General features: G+C 45.3%; 2 protein-coding genes across 6 annotated transcripts; one reads left to right on the forward strand and one right to left on the reverse strand.

Annotated features, from left to right (window-relative positions):
- Window position 1: 1 nt before the first annotated feature.
- Window positions 2–4292, reverse strand: fbxo16 (F-box protein 16). 4 transcript variants are annotated; one of them, XM_020056282.3, is made up of 9 exons: window positions 4061–4292; window positions 3574–3706; window positions 3456–3491; window positions 3062–3268; window positions 2055–2219; window positions 1742–1977; window positions 1395–1488; window positions 711–954; window positions 2–330 (listed from the first exon to the last, which is right to left on the reverse strand). In XM_020056282.3, the coding sequence occupies exons 2-9, from the start codon at window positions 3667–3669 to the stop codon at window positions 269–271; spliced, it is 1140 nt and encodes a 379-aa protein (XP_019911841.1). In that variant the 5' UTR covers window positions 3670–3706; window positions 4061–4292; the 3' UTR covers window positions 2–268. The 4 variants fall into 4 exon arrangements, with proteins under 4 accessions (XP_019911841.1, XP_010898891.2, XP_010898892.1 ...); XM_010900589.5 differs by having other exon boundaries at window positions 3574–3733; XM_010900590.5 differs by having other exon boundaries at window positions 3968–4292.
- Window positions 4293–4611: 319 nt separating this feature from the next.
- Window positions 4612–22629, forward strand: fzd3a (frizzled class receptor 3a). Of its 2 annotated transcripts, none has more exons than XM_020056198.2 (9): window positions 4612–4729; window positions 5541–6084; window positions 15103–15299; window positions 15664–16126; window positions 16328–16627; window positions 17019–17270; window positions 19284–19432; window positions 19825–20073; window positions 20878–22629. In XM_020056198.2, exons 2-9 carry the CDS (start codon window positions 5842–5844, stop codon window positions 21134–21136), a joined length of 2112 nt encoding a protein of 703 aa, XP_019911757.1. In that variant the 5' UTR covers window positions 4612–4729; window positions 5541–5841; the 3' UTR covers window positions 21137–22629. The 2 variants fall into 2 exon arrangements, with proteins under 2 accessions (XP_019911757.1, XP_012993942.1); XM_013138488.3 differs by having other exon boundaries at window positions 19828–20073.
- Window positions 22630–22637: the final 8 nt, after the last annotated feature.

Consider the following 22637-nt stretch of genomic DNA (forward strand, 5'->3'; position numbering starts at 1 on the left):
ACCTGAGTTTGTTTTAATTATTTTATACATTTTCAAGATCAAACATGTTCTATTTCCATAAATTATTATACATGCCATAATTGAGCTTGGACGAAATTATTTGATATGAATCCTGTCATTAAATGCACAATATGACCTCTAATCCACCTAATACTCCCATCTCCCTCAGGGGGGACTCTGTGCATCATCTCTGCTGGAGCAATGTGTTTTACTGTACATTGGCTGAACTGCAGTGCTCAATGTCTCCACAGGGTGTCGCTATGATTCACTAATCTGATCCACCGTGGGAAGCTGGTGTCCTTCCAGGCTGTCCCTCAAACAGTGGTGTTGCTGAAAACACGGAAGTCGTTCATACGTCAGACGTTATACAGTACACTAACCAGTCGCAATATGAAAATAAGAAGGTAATGTGAAGTCACAGACTCCCGCGGAAGATAATGTTTTCAAATTAAAAATGCTCCTTTAACAAGTTTAGACTAATAGTGAAGCACTAACTGCTGGTACAAAAAAATAGAAAATAGAAAAGACAAGGGATATACACACTGTAAAAATAACAAGGAATAAATTAACAATAATATGAACAACACTGCTAGCCTGTACAGATGTCTATCCATAACACAGTTAGTGCCTGGAAATATATACTTATATATTTAACAAATAAGAATGGACCCGACCCTCGTACACGTCCAGGTCTTAGTCATCTTCCTTACTAGGCGTCGTCCTGTGTGTTCTCGTTGATGCCCTGACTCCTTCCTGACTGAGTGTGGGCACGGCTGACCTCACTGGACCAGGTCGTATCCCGGCATTCCATTGGCTCGACCGCGACAGGCTCTTGGCTGTTGCCTTGGTGACAGGGTACTCCAGGCTCTGTGTGGCCCACTCTGGGCGGAACCGGTTCTGCTGCTGTCCTTTTCCAGAAACCAAACCCGCACTGAAGTCCGACGACAATAACATCTAAGAGGAAGAAGAATACTCGTAAACCCTTTAGTTGTTCTGGTGTCTGTACTGTTTGCATTGTGTCTACATGTGTCTGCTGTTGCAAGACATGTTTTTGATTAAGCTGTTATGTACAGTATCTAGGTGGGTTTCATATGTGTGCTGTTCCCACTGATGAAATGTGTGGTATTTCTACAGACAGAAACACTTAGAATGACACAGTGTCCTCTCTCCCCCTCCCCAGAGCTGCATCAGCCCTTTTTCCTCACCAACAGACACCCCAAAGTCCCCTGGGTAGCACATTAACATGAATTTCCATGTCCGTTCCATATGCATGATGCCTGCTTTGTGTGTGTTTGTGTGTGTGTATGTGTGTGTGTCCTGGCAATTCCAAACATTCCCTGGCCTGAGAGGGAGGGTCATCAGACTGGTCACATTCTATAATGACAGGTGCTTACCAGTGACTTTGCCTTGCGTATTTTATAATTGGCTGCAGACAGCTCTTTACTCTTCGTTTTGCCTATGCTGACAATCCCTCTGTTCTTCTCTTTTCTGGAAAACAGACCGTAGTCACAGCAAGTCAAGCTACATGGTCATTTTGGAGCTTTATTACACAAATGTGCTGATGGTTCAGTTCAATTTCATACAACTTTGTAGCCTCGGGGGCAGTTAAGAATTCATTGTGCTTTCATTTGGGAATTAACGCAGTGGTTTAGTAAATGCTTTGTATTTCAAGTATATTTCACCACACACACACACACACACACACATAAACCACACATTAACTGACTTCTCCTAGTCTTACGCTTGGCGGGCATGCTCTGTGGGGTCCAGATTCTGTAGATAATTAAATCGTATGGTGTCAGTGGGGTGTTTGTCTGCCCCCCTCCACGGGGGCAGCTCCTTCAGCTGGGACCCTCCTGACCCAATTATGGCACCGGTACTGCCCCTCTCTCGCTGGACGGGGAGTGTGGATTGGTCAAATGTGACGGTGTTAACCGATATCACCTCAGGGACGGTGAACTCCTGCTGTGAGCAAGTCTGAACACAAACACTGTCACAAGAACTGTCTGTTCCTGACAGCTGGTTTTATATGCTCTCAAGTGCCAGTCACTCACCTTGGGTTTGCCCAGAGACAGCTTTACTACCGTCTCTATATAATGTCTCTTCCAGACCCCCTGTTCAAACAGTGTGGGGGCAAAGTTGATGTACCAGCCCAGTTTAAGACACTTGGGCATCCAAATCTGGTCCAACTCAACTATTCCTCTCCAGTGCCAACTCACCTGCCAAAACAGGTACACAGATACTGATATGAAGGGTTATAACATGTTATAGGTGATTGTTTACATTTGTACTTGGGGGATATGGTATTCTTTGTAACAATGATTTCTAAAAGTGAGAATGTTGTGTATTCTCTAAAATAATCTAAATGAATGTCAACATAACAGTTTATCCAACAAAGCGTGTCCAGAAATAGTTGCCCCAACTTACCACAGTTTGGGGATAAGTTAAGGACAAGGTAAATGTAATAGTTAGTTCTCTGGAAACGGGACCTCATATCTTTGCCTACAGAGATAATAAAACCTGCAGTATAACACAACACATTTATTTGACTTTGTGATGACGTCTCTCAATAAACTGCTTACCATGTTGTTTCTTCTTTCACAGACTCAATGAAATGATGACCTCTTCCTAAATATGGTAACTCCAGCTAAGGTGTATTCTTAGGCATGATACAAGCAAACTGTTGGAATGCCATGGAATATTGACAATATACCACAAATCTCAGAGGTGCGTCAATTACTTACAGTGAAATCAGTTACATCCAATTTTTTCATACCTGTCACATATACTACGGCTTTCAGCCAGTCAGAATTCAGGATTCAGTTAATGTGATTTAGAATAAAGAATAGAATTGTTAACCAAGAAAATAAGAAAAACATTTAAATAAGCCTTTGGCTGCACCTTCTGGGTATAATACCAAATGGTTTGATTTTTGTTTGATATTACACAAAAAACAAAAAAAACACTTGCTGCACATTCTTCAATCCCAACTGTTTTACTGTTTCATAATTGTTTGCATCAATGAACAAGACCATAAACCCTAGCACAGAGCCCCCCATACCTGGGCACACCTGCAGAGGCTCCTGGGATCCAGGAAAGAGAACACGTAGAGAGAGAGAACTCTGGGCAGGACTGAGGTGAAATCTAGGTTCTCCTCTGGAACCCTCTTGGTCAGGTTCTGACGGAGGAACCGCAGTTGGCCCAAAGAACAGAGCGAAAAGAAATCTTGTAGGACCGCCTTCCTCTGGCTGTCACTCCACTTGTCAAACTTACAATCAGACAGATATGGGTGACATAAGGTAAGAAAAGTGTCTTTGTAGACTTGTAAACATAGGCTTTAAACAACATGTAGAATGATTGTTTCCATGTGATTTTATTGCTATATCTCTCAAGTATTCTCACTGGATAATTATAGGAAGGTGTTAATAACGTCACATTTTTATAGGATCACTTACCCACTTTCCCAAAAGTTTTCGTCTCTCTTCAAACACCTAAAGAAGTACAATATTACGTTAAAACTGGATTCATCTCATCATTATTCTAGTTATTTTTATGGAATAGAGTGATCTTTACAATGCAATTTGACAGCTGGTGGTTTAGCGGAGTCCAAGCACTCATCTTGGTCTGCATCTTGGCAGGGGATAGAGATGCCCTAGGTGCAAATGACATCTTTCTTTCAGCTGGACTGGACCTCAGCTGCTATCTTCTGTTAGGAGGGAGCATACTTCATTGCCTGGTTAAAACATTGTAATAATGAATGTGTCTTTTTCGCATTCATCTGGCATTATGTCCGTGTATTTCGGGTAGGCCTAGTCAAAGCACATAACAACTAAACTATTCATCAGCTCTGCAATCTCACTATATTAATGATGTGAATGACCTGCCCTGCTAAAATAAAGGCTGAATATACTATACAATCAAAACTAGACAACAAATCAGAAATATAAAACTAGTGGACTCGTCCTACCTAGATTTCCTCCAGCCTCAGACGCATGAGACAAGCACGTAATTGTCATCCTAATCACGAATCATCCGCGTTAAGTATTGTGCATAGAATTACCAGTAAATGTCACCGTGTTCTTGAAGCGTTCGTACAGTTTCCTAGTTTCCATAGAAATGTGTGTACGGTGGGCTGCAGCTTCCCCTCTCCCTATCCCGAACCCCTTCCCCGTAGTTGCTTTGCGTAGTCAAGAGCAACGACGTGAGCAGCGCAAACACTGTTCGTCACGCGAGGGTGGCGCTGTTGCCACCGAAATACAATCTATGCACAAGGTGCGGCTTATGAGGTTACAATGGGTACGTTGTCTTTGCTTACAGTTTTGCAAATCACACCCGGCACGTTGCATCCAATAATAATACAAAGCGTTTGGTCAAGTTTGATTAAAAATACTACCATTTAGTGAGACTGGTGTCTTAGCAATGATTTATCTCAGTTGTAATTGTAGACATGTAGCTGTTCAGGGCTCCACACAATATGTGCACCTCATTCAAACTAAAGCTTCAGTAATTTTATAACTGAAACCGGGATGGAGTTCAATTGGTTCAATTGGATGCGCGTCCGCGTTTTAATGCGCGCTCTCGGTAAGGACATCATCGCCTATTGGTAAACCTGCTGGGAGAGGAGGAGGGAGAGAGGGAGGAGGAGAGGCGTGTGGGCTTCTCACGCATTGTTACGGGCTCGAGGAGCGTCGAAGACCCCTACACGTGAATTATCTTCCCGGGCAGAAAGGTAAAATCTTATGAGATTTTTTTGGCACTTTTGTTGAAATGATTTCTTATGGTGCATACGGTATTTATTGGCAACACCGCTGGCAGGATTATAGGAACATATCATACGGGCTCCGCCTGAAGTGAGTAAATCAGTTTAGGTAGGCTAGCGTACATACGGTCACTATCGTTTCAAATGAAGTAGCCCAACCGTCATCTTTTGTTCTGTTTTATGACATTTTTATTTGTCGGACAACGTGTTTGTCCATTACGCGCGGTCTTTGGAGTGGACAACTGTCTTTGACGTAGAGAGACGACAATAGTTCTGTGTCAGCACTGCTGCTTCTATTTACCGGTAGTTTTGTAACGTGGTTCGAAGCATGTAATGCACTAAAAACCTGCGGGAGACGTCAGTAAAGGCTATTACGCACGGTCGTTTGCCTAATGTGCCAGGTGATACAGGGTATGCGTTGTGTCAAATGTTCCTTTTTATTATATTTCAAAGTGTATTTTATCTGGTAGCTGGCATGTGGCAGTGGTGATAACGGGGAATGTAATTATTTCATAGAAGCTACATTTCTTCCAAAAGGGTGTGTTGCAAATTATTGTGTTATAATAATGTTGTACTAGGTATCTTACTATTACTGCAGTAATATAATTAGTGTACTAATTTAATTACCGTGATTCACTTGTTTTACATCCACCCACACCAGATTAGTCCCCTGTAATGGATAATAATGGATAATTAAATCTGAAAATGCATATTGTGGTTGGATTCATTGTGTATCTAAGAATGTATTAGTCAGGCTACAATGTGCTTACTTTTCCTCCAGATCCCATGACATCTAGGACCTATTGCAGGGATCCACTCTTCGATCCCACCCGTTGTTTATAATCTAAACGGAGTGGCCAGGGAACCAACGCCAAGCCTCCTGCTAAGGTGATGGCGCTCTTATGACTCAAGGCAATGGATACAGCCAGCCTCAGCCATGGCGGCCATCTTGGATTCTACCCGGCTACGAACTGTCATTCTCTGAGACAAGAAACCGGACCAGTCAGTCACTTGACCGTCACTTACCTGTATCCCAGCCACTCTCTCCCTCTCACTGACTTTCTGCTTTGCGTTTGAGGCTTATGATGGGGCCCATGCCCAGCCTGGCCATGGGCCTGCCGCGGTTACTGTGTGTGTCTGCGCTGATGGCTCTGTCGGTTAGGGTGGTGGAGGCCATCCCTATGGAGTCTGCTGCCGGGAGCCACAGCATGTTCACCTGTGAGCCCATCACCCTGCGCATGTGTCAGGGGCTGCCATATAACTCCACCTTCATGCCCAACCTCCTCAACCACTATGATCAGCAGACAGCCGCACTCGCCATGGAGGTACACCCCTGACTCACTGCTCTACAAGTCTCTCACACAAACACACACACACACACACACACACACTTTCTATGCTTCCTTCTATCTCCTGCGCTCGCTCGTTTCTCTGCTTGCCGCTTTTTGTCTCTGCTTGTCTGCCCCTTTTCTCTCGTTCTTTCTGTCTTTGCGATCGCTGTCTTTCTTTTCCTCTGTCTTTATCTTGCTTTCTTCCTCGCTGTCACACTCTCTCTACATTTATTTCAGCCATTGTTAATGCTTGAGATAGTATACTGCTGAGTTCAGTCGAGGGTCTGAGTAGTATTTAGTGTCTTGATGAAGAGTAAGGCATTCTTTTATTGTACACTGGAAGATATAAAGCTATGTAGAACCAGGGTAAGAAACTGTCAAATCACCAACAAATATAAAACAGAGACATCAATATGCAATGAAGGTGTGAATGTATTTGAAAATGTATTCTCTTTTTGTGTTTAGTTGTGGTCAATTTGTTGGGTACGCATGAGTATTTCTTTCCGACTCCACCGACCGTGCGGTCATACAATATGAATATAATTACTTAGGCCAGCAGTAGAGGAATCATGTTTGTTGCTTTTTAGAACCATTTGCTGAGGATTCCACCTTGAATCTGCTTGTAAGGATCTTCAAACTAACTCTGTATCGGGTTCTGCCTTGTGAAGGGTCCTAACAAGAACCGTTTTATCATTTTAAGGTTCTTCTTTTGAACTAATTTAATGGGTTTGTCTTAGAAGCCTTCTTAGAGCCTAGCTCAAAAGCCTAGCTTTTGAAAATTCAGTATTTTTGACTTGGCCTAGCAATACCCCCAAAGCTGTAGGGTTTGGGTAACAACTTGTTTACGGGTGACATTTGTTCTGCAAGTCACATTATGCTGGTTTCCAAGTGATGGTTAGTCCTACTGGAATCCAGCCACAGTTAAGATATACACAAAGTAGAATCGTTCATCCCCCACAAAATTAATTCAGAATAACGGTCAGGGTAGGGATGACTCAAATTGAAGACTACGTAAATCATCCAAAGATTAGAACACTTGCAATAAATCCAACTATTAACAAATTGTATTTGGGTAGAAAACGTTATTTATTGTCACGTAGTATGTAGTAAGCCGACCATTGAAAGCACCAATATTAAAACAAAACATACTTCCAAGAAGTTTTAAAGTACTCCTTCAGACCTCGTTGTTGCGGACAGTGGTGCGAAATCAACTCAGCGCCTTCCAGAGGCTACGGGGGGGATTCTCAGGCGAATGGATAATGTGCTTTCCTCCATGCAAAGTCCTGGTTTGAGATGAGTTCATAGGCAGACAGGCTGCTTCATGGACAGCATAACCAAACCTGGCACTGCTAGCATGGTTAGCTGGCTACCTGGTAATAATGTTGATAATGTCAAAGTGGTAGCCTACTTTGAGTCTGCTCCTCTAGCCCAGGGGACTGAGAACATATTACAAAAACATTATAAGATCAATTAACTTTTAAAATTTCTTTTGGGGGCATTTTTCAAACCATAAATTATTAAATGACTCTGTGAAGTGGATTGTGTGGTGGTCTAGTCTGCTGCAGGCTTCCGCTGGAAAACGGTTCCTCTCTGCAACCTGCTGTTTGTGTTGTGACAGACTGCCCAACAGCAACTACTTTCAATATTTGAGTCATTTTGCTCACTTGTTCGGTACATTCGTACATAGTTAGAAAGCTATGAAGGATAGACACATACTCCTTCAGTCAGAGTAAATCGAAAGTGCCCATGAGCAGATGAGTGCACTAAGTTATAAAAAGTTGGTTTACAAAAAGTTTTTTTTTCCCTTTTGTACTGCACAATTTCAAGCATTATTTTTCTACAGAAAAAAATATATTTTATATAACAGGCTTTGATCTCAGGACTTTTGACTAAACTCTAGATCCACTGTGCTGAAGTGAACATACAGTCCTGTGCATGAGATAATGTTTGATTCCAGATGCTGAAATAAGCCACTGGCACACTAATCATCCCGCTTTCTACAGATCTGTAACACACACACACACACACACACACACACACAGGGATCCTCTGTACAAGGTTCATTGCTGGCATTTGAACTCAATCAGTGAGGATTTGCATTTCCTCATTAGATTAGTTGTACCCTAATGGTATCTTTCTAGCCTAATCTGTCCAGTACTTTGGATCTTGTCTTGCTACCCCACGTCCGTCGGTCCGTTCACCAAATCCTCCGTGCCGCCCAAACTCCCCACCACCAGCCAGTTCTCCCTGCCCAGCTCAGATGGGACCTAGAGAGGATGTTGCTGAGCACAGCCCACCCATCTGTTCCCACTCTGCTGGTCTTGTCCTGACAAGGAGGAGGCAGAGATAGACAGAAAAGAGAGAGGGATGGAGAGAGGGTTTTGTGCCGGTTATGTAACTAACCTCTCCACAAGCCCGGGCCATCACACTACATCAGTGCTGCAGTGAGTGAACTCAGCTTATCACTTTAAATGTCCCACAGCTTTCTCCATTCCCGTGTCCTTCCTCACACATCGACATTGGTTAAATCGGTGTCGTCAGCTGTGATTTATGATCCAAATCCGTCATAGTGAACTGTCCTTAAACTTTCTAGCATGCATGTACGTGAAAAGAAATTCTTTAGTTACCACTACATGCATTATAATCAGGTCAGTGGATCCTACTGTTTTATCTTAGGCCAGTGTTGTAGTGGTTTTAATTTGGGTTTTCACTACTCTGAGGGGTTTTGGTTAAAGACAACGGTTCAGTTTGATTAGACACACTTTCGCATGCATGTCTCTGTTAACACAATGAACAGCTATTTTGATGTTTAGAAAACACATGAATACCAATCGGCGTTAAAGACTGAGGTATCCAAAACGCCTCAATCTGCACGTTGTCCTCCTGAAGTATCCCTGGCATGGCCGGCCGGTCCATGAGAGAGTAACCAGATCCTTTAATAAGAGAAAAAGCCAAATGAGGATTGACAGCTGATTTGAAAGGGAATAAGGTCCACTCAACAACCATGATAATGATGATGAATGGCTCGTAGCGTGGAGAAATCGGGACTTGGACGAGAACCAATGGCTTCCTTTCATCCTCGTCTGTGGAGAAAACCCTCTGAAGGAGTGTTTTTAAGAAGCTTCATGTCTTTTTCTTGTAAATGGCACTGGAGCTGGGAAATTTGTACCATAACCGACTAGTCTCTAGAGGAAATCACTGAGTATCTTCTACCTCAGCTCTCATTTAATCATCGTTCTATACAGAGGGCTTTTCATTTGGGCTTCAGGTTTTTGGCTGTGTGGTTGCTAACCATTTGGAGCACAAATTACACATCTCTCAAAAATAAAGTCTGAGTCAGTCAGCCTTAGGGGGCTTGTTGTGGAAACTGACTGACCTCAGTATAACCCCGCTGCTGGAGTGTGATAGCAGCTCGAGGGCTGGGGATTTACTATTTCTTTATCATCATCTATCCTCCGTTTTCTGAGAGAGAGAATTTGAAAAGAAACGGACAGATGCAGTACTACGACTGTCAAAGGGAGTGTGAGCTGACGACACATCAATGCAAACTGATAAACAGGCAGGGGAGAACGTTTAAACGGGGAATATCTCAGGCACTCTGAACTATTTTGTGGATAGAAGTATTAGAAACATTAACTGCAGATGTCTTTTGGTCATAAATGCTTGTTTTTATGCTAGTAGTGCAGTAAAATACACATTTTCCTCAAAACTTTACACTCATTGGACTAAGACTTCTCATGAAATGTAATGATTATTATTGAATGGTGAAAGAGTTTGTCTGACTGAATTGAATACCGTCTGCATTATTGAAACAATAATAGCCATTATGAACGAAAGAGAGTCTCATTCCCATTCATGGCCTAATCTTATACACATTTGTAAGGTTGTGTGTAAAAATAGACAATCCCCCTCCCTTCTCAGTGAATCCATGTAAAAGTCTGTCCATGATCTCAGACGCCAGTCAAACAAGTAACAGGCAAGCAGCTAGCGGGACAGTACATTACATGTTATGGTCTGATAAACTCTGGCCACAATAGACCTCTGTTTTATTTAATGTCAAACACGCTGTTTATTAGCTCCTCACTGAATAGTGTTTGTGTGTGTGCGTGTTTGTGTGTGTTTGTCTGTGTGTCATTCTCTCTCTCTCTCTCTCTCTCTCTCTCTCTCTGGCTAATCAACAACTGGTGTGTGTGCTTAATAAACAGTTGCATGAATGACACGGCCGCCTAGCTGAAGGAGGAGATGGCCCCTCCCTCTCTCTCTCCTTCTCTCAGCCGTATCTCAGTCTTTTGTCCTTCGCCCCCTCCCCCCACGCGAGGTACACTGCACGGTTGCCGGGGAAACAGGTCCCAATTGTGTTGTTAACAAAGGAGCAGGCTTTTCTGCGGCTCTCGGGAGGTGGTCCCTGCTTGCCGCCCTTTGACCCGCCCGAACACACCACAGCCCCGCCCACTACTCCCTCCTTGGTCCTCCCGTTGGCGCATCGGCCATCGCCATGGCAATTAGAGAAATGTGGAGAATTGAGAAGGGGCAGGAGGAAGGGAGAGATGGGAATGAGAAACTGAAACTTGGGGGACTTGTTTTAGTTCAGTTAAGTAGTGACGTATTTAGATTAGTTGTGATTGTCCAGTCCATCTGGGATTCATCCTCAACTCATTCTCTCTTCTGTGAATTCCTTTGAGTCCGAGAGAAGCTTTGGTTGACTGGTCTTGAAACAGATATCTAAAAATACATTAATGTCACACTTGTGTGTGCTCATGCACACAGAAACACTTACTCGGTAAGGCTTTGTTGTTCAATTGATTTATTTGCCAGGACAGCCATTTCCGGATGACTGCATATAATTTGACTACTTTTTCAGAGATCTCTAAATCTCTTAACTAACCCCATAACATCATTATCATGTTACCGCTAGTTGAAATTGCATTACTGCACTGTCAGTGTCCCCCAGGGTCGGGGGCGCAACTTGACAGAATCCTATGTATTACATGCTTGAAACCACGGAGTGAGGGGATTCTGGGACATTAGCAGGCTACTGTCTGGCGCACACACACACACGCACACACATACAGCCTTTGGTGCAGACAAACAGCAGCTGTTTTTAATGTGACCAAGTTACCATTATCTACTGTTCTGTTCTGAGGCTAAGACCATTTCAGATTTGTTTGGGCTGCCGTGTGGTTGAACATACGCTCGCGCACACACACTGTACCATACAGTCATCTCCTCCTGGAGCCCACATCTGCCCTGGGCTGTGAGTGTGAGGAGCGAGGGCAGAAGGGGCAGCCCAGATGAGCCTCCTCCATGTGACGTTCATTAGATCATCCCAGTCCTCCATGTGGATACAATGCACCATGACTGACCTCTGGTGAGGTAGTGTCACCTGACTGGAGACTGGCTCTTTCCATCTCAAAGATTTCTTACAGAATATGGTGCAGGTATCTCATCTTAATTCAAAAGAAAGGTACGCGGTTGGGATATCAGACATGCAGATAAGTCTCAAAGGTTGTTCCACAGCCACCTTCACGCCAGGTTTGGGTCTTTGTGTCTGAAGACATCTGTTCCTCGGAGCTGATTGATTTGAGTGGCTGATTGATCTGTTGTGACTGGCGTGACAGTGAACCAATCATACAAGAATAAATAAATGTATCTGGTTATAATGCTGAACGCGTGACACTTGATATTTCAATGAAATGGAATAAAATACTGTAGCGAGTGCAACATGCTGTGAAGCTTACAAAAGAAACCGCATCTGAAGAGCCAAATACGACTGAACATTCATTTGCCTGGACAATGTCTGTCATCTCTGATGTCTGCCGGAGCGCTACGTTCCAACAGTCACTAACCAGGATGAACCCACATGTCGTCATCGCCTTTATGTAACGGCCCATGTGAAATCTGAAGGCCAGAATATTGTGTTTGATATGCAAAAGGCATTTACAAAAGCTGTCTGCATGTGAATGTGATGTGGGTTCCTTTGTGTGGGAGTGGGCAAGCCTAACAGCCGTCCTAATCCCTTTAAAAACAGGCAGGCGTCTGGGAGGAAGCCCACACTGAGCCCCGCTGTCAAAGTCGGGACCCGTGGACAGACAGGGTCCACGTTAATATAGAATAAATCACCATGACTCATTGGTGTACACATGACCCATCTTCATTCGATCACTCTGTTGTTGCAGGGGAGAGATGCCAACCTGTAACGTATTCAAGGTTTCAAAGGGCCTCTAAAGTTTGTGAATTCCACTTTTCCCCAAGTTTTGGACTTGATTTGCCCTAACAGAAAGTACCAACCCCTACAAAAGATTTCATTTTATTATAATCCACATAAGTCATATTTCCTGTTGCTGCCAGATCCTTCAGCTGTGAGAAACTGGCTGTCATTACCATACAGCACCAGTGATATGGAGGCTTGGGTACGGTGATGATGGATGACACCATGAATGTGCCTCATCATAGTCATAGTGTGTGTTGTGTCTGTGCGTGTGTGTGTGGGGGGGGGGGGGGGGTTCGTATGTGTTTAAGGTGATACACAGTTTTTAAACAGTTAAGATGAAGCCAAATCCTGTTCTGGCTTGTTCTGTTCCTGTCCCCACCACTGTTAACCATTTTGGCTGTAGAAATGAAATTCCATTTAGCTCATCTTCCCATTTTGGTGGGTGGGGTTCCTTGTCTTGTTCCTCTACCCTCCCCCCACCCCTCATTCTCCCTGTCACTGTCACAAAGGCCACCCCCAGCAGGGGCAGGATGCGGCTAGCTTGGCCCATGGTGGGGCTGGGGGCCCTTTCTTCCCTCCCCCTGGGGATTTGCATACTAAAGCCATGCCCCACAGCTGCTTGCTAGCTAGCACTCTATCCCTGAATGCACTTTTCCAGAGACGGGACTCTCTGTGTGTGTGTGTGTGTGTGTTAGTATGTAACAGCATGACCCTTCCTCATCACAAAGGTTCTCCTGAGCCACCTCCATGTGCTTGGAGTCTGATGGGGGAGTTGGGTTACTAAGCCAGTCGTACTCCCCCCTCAACCCCTCTCTGTCTCATTGTGACAGGCTGGGGGAGGTGGGGGGTGTTATGAGGACAGGGGCCAGAGTTGTTTTTTTCCATCAGCTCCAAACTGTGTCAGACAAGATGTTTTAATGTCTGATTGTGCCCTTCTTTTGGTCAGACATGAATAATGTTCTGGGACGGGGGGTGGAGTGGGGGGGGGGGTGTCACTCCTGTTCATTTTTAAAGCAGTGAGAAATCTAGAAATAAAAGCTTTCACATTTTATGAGAATCTCAGCTTTTCTTTCGACTAGCTGGCTGAGCTTGTTAACTGCTTGACTGTTGTAAGGCAATTAGCAGAATATCATTCTTAAATTGCACCTGCAATTACAAATGATTCATTCTCCAGTTGAGTGTTTAGCAGAGGCTTGTTGTTTAGCCAACACTTTGGTTCTTCAAAGCTACCAGTCATAAACCAATTTCTAAAGGATGTTTTGCAAAATGCTCTGCATTATCAGTTCTAGTCTTTTGCTTTCCTTCTACATGCAGCCTCATAACCAGTTGCTATTTTGGAGGATTTCTAAAGGGATTTCTTTGACAGATGATAACATCACACCATATTTGGATCATTCTGCATTCAAAGTATGCACAGTTGTGTCAGTTTCCAAATATTTCTGGACCTAATGTTCATAATTCAATTGCATCTTGGAAACAACCAAGATGCAATTGAAGTGCAGACTTTCAGCTTTAATTCAAGGGGTTGAACAAAAATTTCTTATGAAACTTTTATGAATTGCAACCATTTTCTTACACAGTCCCCTTATTTCAGGGGCTCCAATGTAATTGGAAAAATGTATGCAATCATAAATAAAATTTTATGATTTTGTCATTTTTAATACTTTGTCAAGAATCCTTTGCACTGCTTGAAGTCTGGAACACATGGACATCACCAAACGCTTGGTTTCCTCCTTTGTGATGCTTTGCCAGACATTTACTGCAGTTGTCTTCAGATTGTGGGTCTTTCTGCCTTAGGTTTTGTCTTCAGCAGGTGAAATGCATGCCCGATCAGGTTGGGAGCAGGTGATTGACTCGGCCATTGCAGAATATTCCACTTCTTTGCCTTAAACTCCTGGGTTGCTTTTGCCGTATGTTTTGGGTCATTGTCCATCTGTAAAGTGAAGCGCCGTCCAATGAACTTCGCTGAATTTGGCTGAATCTGAGGAGACAATATATCCCCCTACACATCAGAATTCATCCGGCTGCTTCTGTCACATCATCAATAAACACTAGTGACCCAGTGCCATTGTAACTGTTAAATTTATGAAGAAATAACAAAGGGGTAGCCCAAACCTGTCCATGAAACAGCTTTTGAGTCAATTGTCCAATTACTTTTGGTCCCTTAAAAAAGATACATATTAAAGAGCTGTAATTCCTAAACCCTTCCTCTGATTTGGATTTGAATAACCTCAAATTAAACCTTCATTATTTAACTGTAAGTAATGTAACTTGAATACATTGTGGTAAACAGCCAAAAGAACAAAACTTGTGTCAGTGTCCAATTATTTCTGGACCTAACTGTACATTTCTCCCGTTAGAAGTACTGTCTTAACGATCAGGCCCAGTGTAACAGTTTGCGTGTGCACAAACACCCCCTGAATGTCTTGGTGTAGTTCTCAAAATGACACTTCGCCCTTGACTTATGTAGCCCTTCAATTGAAAGGCCACACACCATCAGCCTGGGAACACAGCCCAGACTCCTGAACATCAACACGGCATATTTGAACTGATAAATAAGGCTGTTCCATGGCTAATAAGAGGAGCTGATTCTTAAAGACGCACACTCTAGTTTTGTATGTGGTGTTTGTGAGCCAAAACCTTGGATTTTGTGTCCTATGCAGTCTTAATGGTCACTACTTCACCCGTGGCGTATGTAGATGTATTCTTACAAGTTGAATACATAAACCATATTTGTGTGTTTGGCTTCATATCCCAGAATGCTTGTTTTAGCAGCGTGTTTTCCCTCGTCTTCCCCTCAGCCCTTCCATCCAATGGTGAACCTGCAGTGTTCGTCGGAGCTGAGAATGTTCCTGTGTGCCCTCTACGCTCCGGTGTGCACAGAGTACGGACGAATGACCCTGCCCTGCCGGCTGCTGTGCCAGAAGGCCAGGGGGGACTGCTACAAACTCATGGACATGTTTGGCGTCACATGGCCAGAAGAGATGGACTGTAACAGGTTAGTAGTCTTCTGTTCTGCAGGGTCCAGCTTTGGTGACTGTGACTACTGTGTGAACCCCCGGCCACTGTGACTGAGTTATACTGTAAACCCCTGGCGACTATGACTGATTTGTACTGTGAACCCCTGGACACTGACTGTGATACTGTAAACCTCTGGCCACTATGACCAAGTTATACTGTGAACCCCTGGCTCGCTGTCCTTGCAACAAATCCCAACAGATTCGGGAGAGTGGAAGATCATGGGAAGCCTACCTCCTAGCTATCTCCGCTGAGCCCCCCCCAAGCCCCCCACACTGCTCTTGTTGTTGAATACTGAATTTTCTGTAATGTGAATATGTGTCTAAGATCTCTCTGTTCCACAGGTTCCCAGACTGTGATGAGGCCTATCCCCGTCCTGTAGACCTTCTCTCCAGCGCAGACTCCACTGAATCGCCCATCTCTGTCCAGCGCGACTATGGCTTCTGGTGTCCCCGTGAGCTGAAGATCGACCCCGACCTGGGCTACACCTTCCTGGGTGTGAGGGACTGCTCGCCTCCCTGCCCCAACATGTACTTCCAGCGAGACGAGCTGGTTTTTGCCCGCTACTTCATCGGTGTGTTGTCCATCATCTGTCTCTCCGCAACCCTCTTCACCTTCCTCACCTTCCTCATCGACGTGTCCAGGTTCCGCTACCCTGAGCGGCCAATCATCTTCTATGCCGTCTGCTACATGATGGTGTCGCTGGTGTTCTTCCTGGGCTTCCTATTGGAGGACCGGGTGGCGTGCAATGCAGAGAGCCCCGGGCGCTTCCGTGCAGCCACGGTCACGCAGGGCTCCCACAACAAGGTGAACGGCATTTCAGCGTACTGACAGACTGAAAGCTGATTCATTGACTAAATCACTGATAGAGTCCCTGTTTTATCTGGGACATTTCCACTCATATATTAAAACATTTTAGATGAATACATTGTTTTGCAAACAGATATTTTAAATTGTTCTGGATTTCTATCAGTCTGTTTTAAACCTCCTCTCCTCTGCGCCCCCCAGGCTTGCACGCTGCTTTTTATGGTGCTCTACTTCTTTACCATGTCGGGCAGTGTGTGGTGGGTCATCCTCACCATCACCTGGTTCCTGGCAGCGGTGCCCAAGTGGGGCAGCGAGGCCATCGAGAAGAAGGCCCTGCTGTTCCACGCCTGTGCCTGGGGCATCCCCGGCTGCCTCACCGTCACGCTCCTCGCCATGAACAAGATCGAAGGGGATGGTGTGAGCGGGGTGTGTTTCGTGGGACTGTATGACCGCACGGCTCTGAGGTGGTTCCTGTTGGCTCCTCTGGGCCTGGATGTGCTGGTGAGAATGAGTCCCACAGGGATTTGTAAAAAAGTGGATCTCAAAAGACCATCTGTAGTTGGCACCTTTAGTAGCCCATTTTGGATCTAGAAATTTGTGATAGGTTCCCAATCATTCATGAAGAAGTTACAAATGCCTCAAGACCTTTGCTGAAATACTGTAGCCCAACAAAACCAAGATTATACGTATGTGTGTAAACCAAGTGGAAACAACGCTAAAACCCTGGTTCCCCTTAAGCAATTGACATTGAAAAATATATATATATCTGGTTGGGCTACATCTATAACTTTGATATCATTGATGCTGAAAGGTCTTATTGAAAAGGTTACCTAACCAACTAATACACTTTTTTTTAACTTCCTGATCTCTGACATCATCTGTCTGATTCCAGGTGGGCGTGGCATTACTGTTAGCAGGCATACTGGCACTGAACCGCGTCCGTATGGAGATCCCCCTGGAGAAGGAGAACCAGGACAAGCTGGTGAAGTTCATGATCCGTATTGGGGTGTTCTCTGTGCTCTACCTGGTCCCCCTGCTGACGGTCATCTCCTGCTATCTGTACGAGAACAGCTACCGGTCTGTCTGGGAGACCACCTGGGTCCAGGAGCGCTGCAGAGAGTACCACATCCCCTGTCCATACCAGGTGAGACCCGCTACCATACCTTATATCAAGTGAGACCCACTACCATATCTTATACCAGGTGAGTCCAAATTACACACCTGTAGCCATTTATAGAAATGACAATCACCTAATTTAACATGTCATAAAATCCCTACTGTCCTGAGACATTCTCAATCAGGGTGCCTAAGAAACCTCAGGATCCCCAGCGATCTGTCATGGGGCCCTTTTGAAAAAGTACAAAAATGAGTTACTGGAAAGAAAACCCACAGCGAAAGAATAAAATGATATTTGGGTCTGGTGTACAGTCGTTTAATTCCCAACCCACCTTGCTCCAGTACTTGAGCACAAACTTGAGTGCATAGGTTTGAGGTTGGCTGTCTGTAATAGATGAAACACTCCAGAGAACCACCTCACTGCCTGGAGCTTCAGAACACATCCCTACTCATCTGCAGGAGCTCTTAATAATTTAAACACCCTGCTACTTTTGTGTGTGTGTGTGTGTGTGTGTGTACATTTGTAACAGCGTTCTCTGTTCTCATATAAGCGCATCTGCACTGCTCTTTTTTCCTGCCCTCTTTAAATAGGTTTTCTGTTAGTATTTGCTGTGGTGGCACAGATAACAGGCGCTTGATGGGTGGAGGAGTGAAAGAGAATTATTAATATGGCCTTCACTTGCTGTTTGTACGCCTGCTGCACACCTCCTTCCTCGTCTGGGTGCTTTCTGTTTATCCAATCAGCTCCACTGCCACTTGAGAATGCATGTTGCGTGTAATCTCTTGTCTTCTAATGAGTGGCGCAGGAAGCCTTGTTGGCACACTGTAGAGATCCGCAACCGCGACCTTCCAGTGACCTCCGGTTTGGTTGGCACATGCGAGATGTGTCCATATGTGCTAATGGAACAGCATTGTTTAGTGTTTTTGGGTGCGTGCGTGTTTGTGTGGAACGCCAGCGATGACGGCTTCTGGCTGCTTCAGAGGCCCGTTGGATCGGTTTTGGGACAGGGGTTGTGGGAGACGAGGGGGAGACAAACGGAGAGCCTTAATCTGCCACACACTCATATGGGGCCAGTTTCAATAGAAATCTCCATTGACCTTGGTTGTTTAGTCCAGGACAAGACTAAACCTGAGCCCATCAGGAACAGTGCCTTAGTGTCTCTCCTGAAGACAGAGGCCGCACAGCTTCAGAAGAGACAGAGCGCAACCCTACATGAGAGGGCCATCCTATATTTCTGCTCAGTCCTCCTCCCTCCACCCTGTGTCTGTCTGCGACGTCCTGATTGGAACGATTGGCAGGAAACCAGATGGGTTTGTACCGATTTCGAGGAGTTCAGAAGATAAGACATGTTAAGTCATGCCAGGGATGGATGTATTCTGCAGTGATTCAGTGTCTTCCCGTCTCGGTCTGTAGTAATGAGTCTCCCTGAGCTCCGGGCTGCCCCTGCCTCCCAGCCCGCCGGCTCCACTCATAATGAGCCCGTCAGGACTGCTGCGTCTGTGCGGTTTGCGCGTGTGTGCACGGAAACAACAGGGGATGTGTGTATCCCTGACAGGGTGAGGGGCAGACTGTGTGTGTGTGTCTCTGTGTTGTTAGGTTGCTGTAGTACACACTGCTGTGCAGTGCCATAGTCTGTATGGCTTTGAGCAATACGCAGAGTTGTGTTATTGTCTGGTGCTTTGCCGTACTTGGGTGTGTGTGTTGGGGGGTGGGGGCCTGGCAGGGGGGAGATGAGAGGGGGAAGAGTCACAACATTGTATTGGCTGATGTTTTGTTGATGCCCGTAGCCATGAGCTCCGTCTGTTAGGGGAGACAGGCGTGTGGAAAAAAAAACACGCCTCAGAATTAATGTCTCACTGCCTCCGAGAAGCATCACTCCTACCGAGTACTGCCGTTCCCACCCACGCCGCCTCACAGGCATACGGGACTAGCGATCGCACAGAGACGCAGGCAGCTTCGCTCTTGCACGGATTTTTACTACAGCCTTATGGCAGACACACGCTCACCCATGCCCTCTCCTCGTCCCTCTCCGTCTCTCAGGTGCAGCAGACCAGCAGGCCAAATATGTCCCTGTTCCTCATCAAGTACCTGATGATGTTGGTGGTGGGCATCCCGTCGGTGTTCTGGGTGGGCAGCAAGAAGACCTGCTTTGAATGGGCCGGCTTCTTTCAAGGACGGAGACGCAAAGAGTGAGTCCCTTAAACAACCTCTCTCTCTCTAACGTCCACGGGAGGTACATTAATGAAGGTCACCGACTCTCCAGAATGACGTGGGTGATTAGCAGGGGTATTCACTTCCTGTATTGACACAGTGCTGTGTACCGGTGTGGGTGCTGGTTAAGTGGTGGTAGTGAAAGGCCTCCTCTCTGCGCTCCCCCACCTCCCCCCACCTCCCCTGTTATCAGAACGTTAACCCCCTCTCCCACCCCCTGTTCCACACACTCCTCACTCCTCCTCTACCGCTCCGCCCTGCCCTCCGCCTTCCCTCTCTCTCTCTCCTCCCTCCTCCGCCTCTCCATCCCTGCCTTTCCCTCGTCCTCCTCCGCCTCGTCCTCCTCTGCCTCCTCCTCTCCTCTCTCCAGCAGCGTGGTCAACGAGAGCCGGCAGGTCCTCCAGGAGCCCGATTTCGCCCAGCTGCTGTTGCGAGACCCGAACGCCCCGATTGTGAGGAAGTCCAGGGGGACGTCCACGCAGGGCACATCCACCCACGCCTCCTCCACCCACCTGGCCATGCTCGACGAGCCCCCCAGCGGGAGCACCAGCCGGGCCAGCAGCATCCGCAGCAAGAGGAGCAGCTTCCATGGCAGTCTGCATCGATCCAGAGATGGCAGGTAGGATGGACTAGGACAGGTTCCATGACCCCTCCCTCTAGAGGTCCCCCGGAGCTCAGTAATTTCAGAATGGCACGTGTAATGTCTGGTTTTTAAGGTACCAGCATTAGAAATGGATGAAAATGTATCCACTCACTATTGTAAGTCACTGTAGATAAGTGTCTGCTTTACTCTGCTAAATGCTAAATGTTTAAAAACAACTCAAATCTGCTATCTACTCTTCTTAATTGTTTAGTTGTAGTGGAATTCCATGCTGTAATAAGAGAAGTCCACATAACAACGAGTGAACCTTTATTCTTGGTTGCATTCATGAAGATGCAAACTTCACAATCAAATGCTACAGGTTACTTGCTGAACAGAAGTCATACCCCTGGTTAAATAGAATGTAATCTGGAAGTGATTTAAGAGCACCCTCTTCCCCTGTCCCCCAGAGCCAGTCAACATCCATTATCCCGACAAGACAGGGGGGCTACTAAAACAATAAACACTGTTAAATGACTTCTCTACCATTCTGGAATAGACAGACAAGGCTGGAATCACAGGTCAACAAATGTTCTCTCACTACTTTTCCTGGTTAAAACTGAAAACATTTGTTAAACAAAATGAATGACAGAACAGTCTGATTTTAAGTTTGGTTTGAAATGCATGAGAATTGGAAAGCTGAAAACAGCAAAAAAGTATAAGGTCATTGTGTGTGTAAAGAATATTTAGAAACAAAACAGGATGCTTATTACAACCTCATTTAGCAGCTACAGGAAGTTAGTCACTTGACCCCGACTGTTTGTGACGTCTCTCCTCTGTCAGGTATACGGCAGGTAGTTTCCGAGCAGTCGAGGAGCGCCTCCCATATGGCAGCATGCCTCGCCTCAGTGACCAGTTAGGTTCCCGACACTGCAGCACCAACCGGATGGACAGCCTATCAAGACACGGCTCCACCCAGCGTCTGGAGAGCCAATCACGGCACAGCAGCATCAGGGACCTTAGCAACGTCACCCAGGCTATTCAGAGCGCCCCTCGCAACGGAATCCACCGGGTCCAAGAGGAAGATGCAACCGTGGCCTGAACTAGGCCTTTTAAAATGTCTGGTCAACTAACGACCCGCAGCAGCTGGCCAGAGCTATAAACCCCTGCCGAGGCTAACTCAGACCTGCAGGAGTGAATGCTCAAACCAATAAGACTGACATGGAAGAAATAACACTGAGGCATACTTGTTCTCTCCCAATGATTTTCACCGGATGTTCTAGATTCTGGACAGCTCTGGGATCAGTTACATGTAAAGGACTTTATACTGTGAAGAAATTACTGAACTACATCTTTATTGGCACATTCCACTGCTCGGGGGGAGGGAGGGGTTGAAAACGGTTGATATGTAACAGTTTCTCAATCTGAATTGTTCCATTCTGGGTTACACAAGCACATGTTTCTCCTTATTCCTGGTGACCGCACTGTTTACTTGTATGATGATTACTGGACACGAGTAACCAATAGCACTGTTACACTGCTCACTACTATACAATGAGGTACTTTTATACCTCCATTTTTTTCATTGCACTTCTGATGGAGGCAGTTATCAAGAACGTACGTGACAGGTAGGGTCCAGAGTTTCCCCTGACTCAGGCCTGCTTATGAAAAGCTCTGGGTCCTAGTTATTTTGTGACGGAAATGGCAACAGTGAATGGTCCTGTTTTCAGTCAAGTTGCAGATTATTCTGTTTTATTGATGGACCAGCTGTTTTGAAGGGCTGAGTTGTATTACAGCACAGGTGTTAATCTGGTTGCATAGAGGCCTGAGAGTCTGCTGAGTTTTCAGTTTTACCTTACCTACATGCTTGATTAATAAGTTCACTTATTACTTAGGATCTCCCCTCGCCTGGATGGTTTGGTCTGAAGTGGGCACCGATTGAGGGGGAAAAAACAAAAACCAGCATATTCTATGGCCTCCGTGGAATCAGTTTGACACCTGTGTATTACAGGATAAAAGCTGAATTCCAAACTCCAGCCTTATACTGTTGGTAGAATAGTTTTATTTCCCCCTGCAGATAGAATTGGAATCAGTAGTAATGTCCCTTCTATGGAGTGTATACATAGAATTGTTAGCCATAACTAGTAGTGGCATCATGTGCATAGGTGTAAATATTTTTTTTTCAGGGGGTGACACATTTGTGAAATTTTTAATAAACTCTTCTAAAAATACATCCAGGAAAATGTAAGTGGATATTTGCAATAGGATGGAAGCTCAACTGTGTCATCTTTTAATACATAACCTAAATTATAACCTTCATACTGTAATATAAAAACATAGCACATCATACATTTGTTAACAGTCACAGATATACATATTGTATGTAACTTATAGTTCTGAGATCATATAAAAGTAAAACAAGAATAATGAATCCAAGCAGGGCCTTCAGAGCCACATGGGCTGAAATGACTAAAAGGGCACCAAGCCCATCTGAGTGAATGACGCATCACGCAGATAGAATGCAGGCACTGCTGGGCAAGAAGGGCACTTGTTGAGTCTTAATGGAGAGGGGCAGAGGCTCAAGCCCCCTCTGGGGGTGTATT

This window comes from Esox lucius, chromosome 18 (assembly GCF_011004845.1).
Source record: "Esox lucius isolate fEsoLuc1 chromosome 18, fEsoLuc1.pri, whole genome shotgun sequence".
Classification (NCBI taxonomy): Eukaryota; Metazoa; Chordata; class Actinopteri; order Esociformes; family Esocidae; genus Esox; species Esox lucius.

What these genes read in the sequence shown, in the direction of transcription:
- fzd3a (XM_020056198.2), top strand. Translation starts at nt 5,842, where the DNA reads ATGATGGGGCCCATGCCCAGCCTGGCCATGGGCCTGCCGCGGTTACTG. An exon ending in ACATCCCCTGTCCATACCAG is followed by an intron (nt 17,271 to 19,283) that starts GTGAGACCCGCT and finishes TCCGTCTCTCAG; the next exon opens with GTGCAGCAGACCAGCAGGCC. An exon ending in CAAGGACGGAGACGCAAAGA is followed by an intron (nt 19,433 to 19,824) that starts GTGAGTCCCTTA and finishes TCCTCTCTCCAG; the next exon opens with CAGCGTGGTCAACGAGAGCC.
- fbxo16 (XM_020056282.3), bottom strand. Translation starts at nt 3,669, where the DNA reads ATGTCATTTGCACCTAGGGCATCTCTATCCCCTGCCAAGATGCAGACC. An exon ending in GAAAACTTTTGGGAAAGTGG is followed by an intron (nt 3,269 to 3,455) that starts GTAAGTGATCCT and finishes TCTGATTGTAAG; the next exon opens with TTTGACAAGTGGAGTGACAG. An exon ending in TGTCTCTGGGCAAACCCAAG is followed by an intron (nt 1,978 to 2,054) that starts GTGAGTGACTGG and finishes GTTTGTGTTCAG; the next exon opens with ACTTGCTCACAGCAGGAGTT.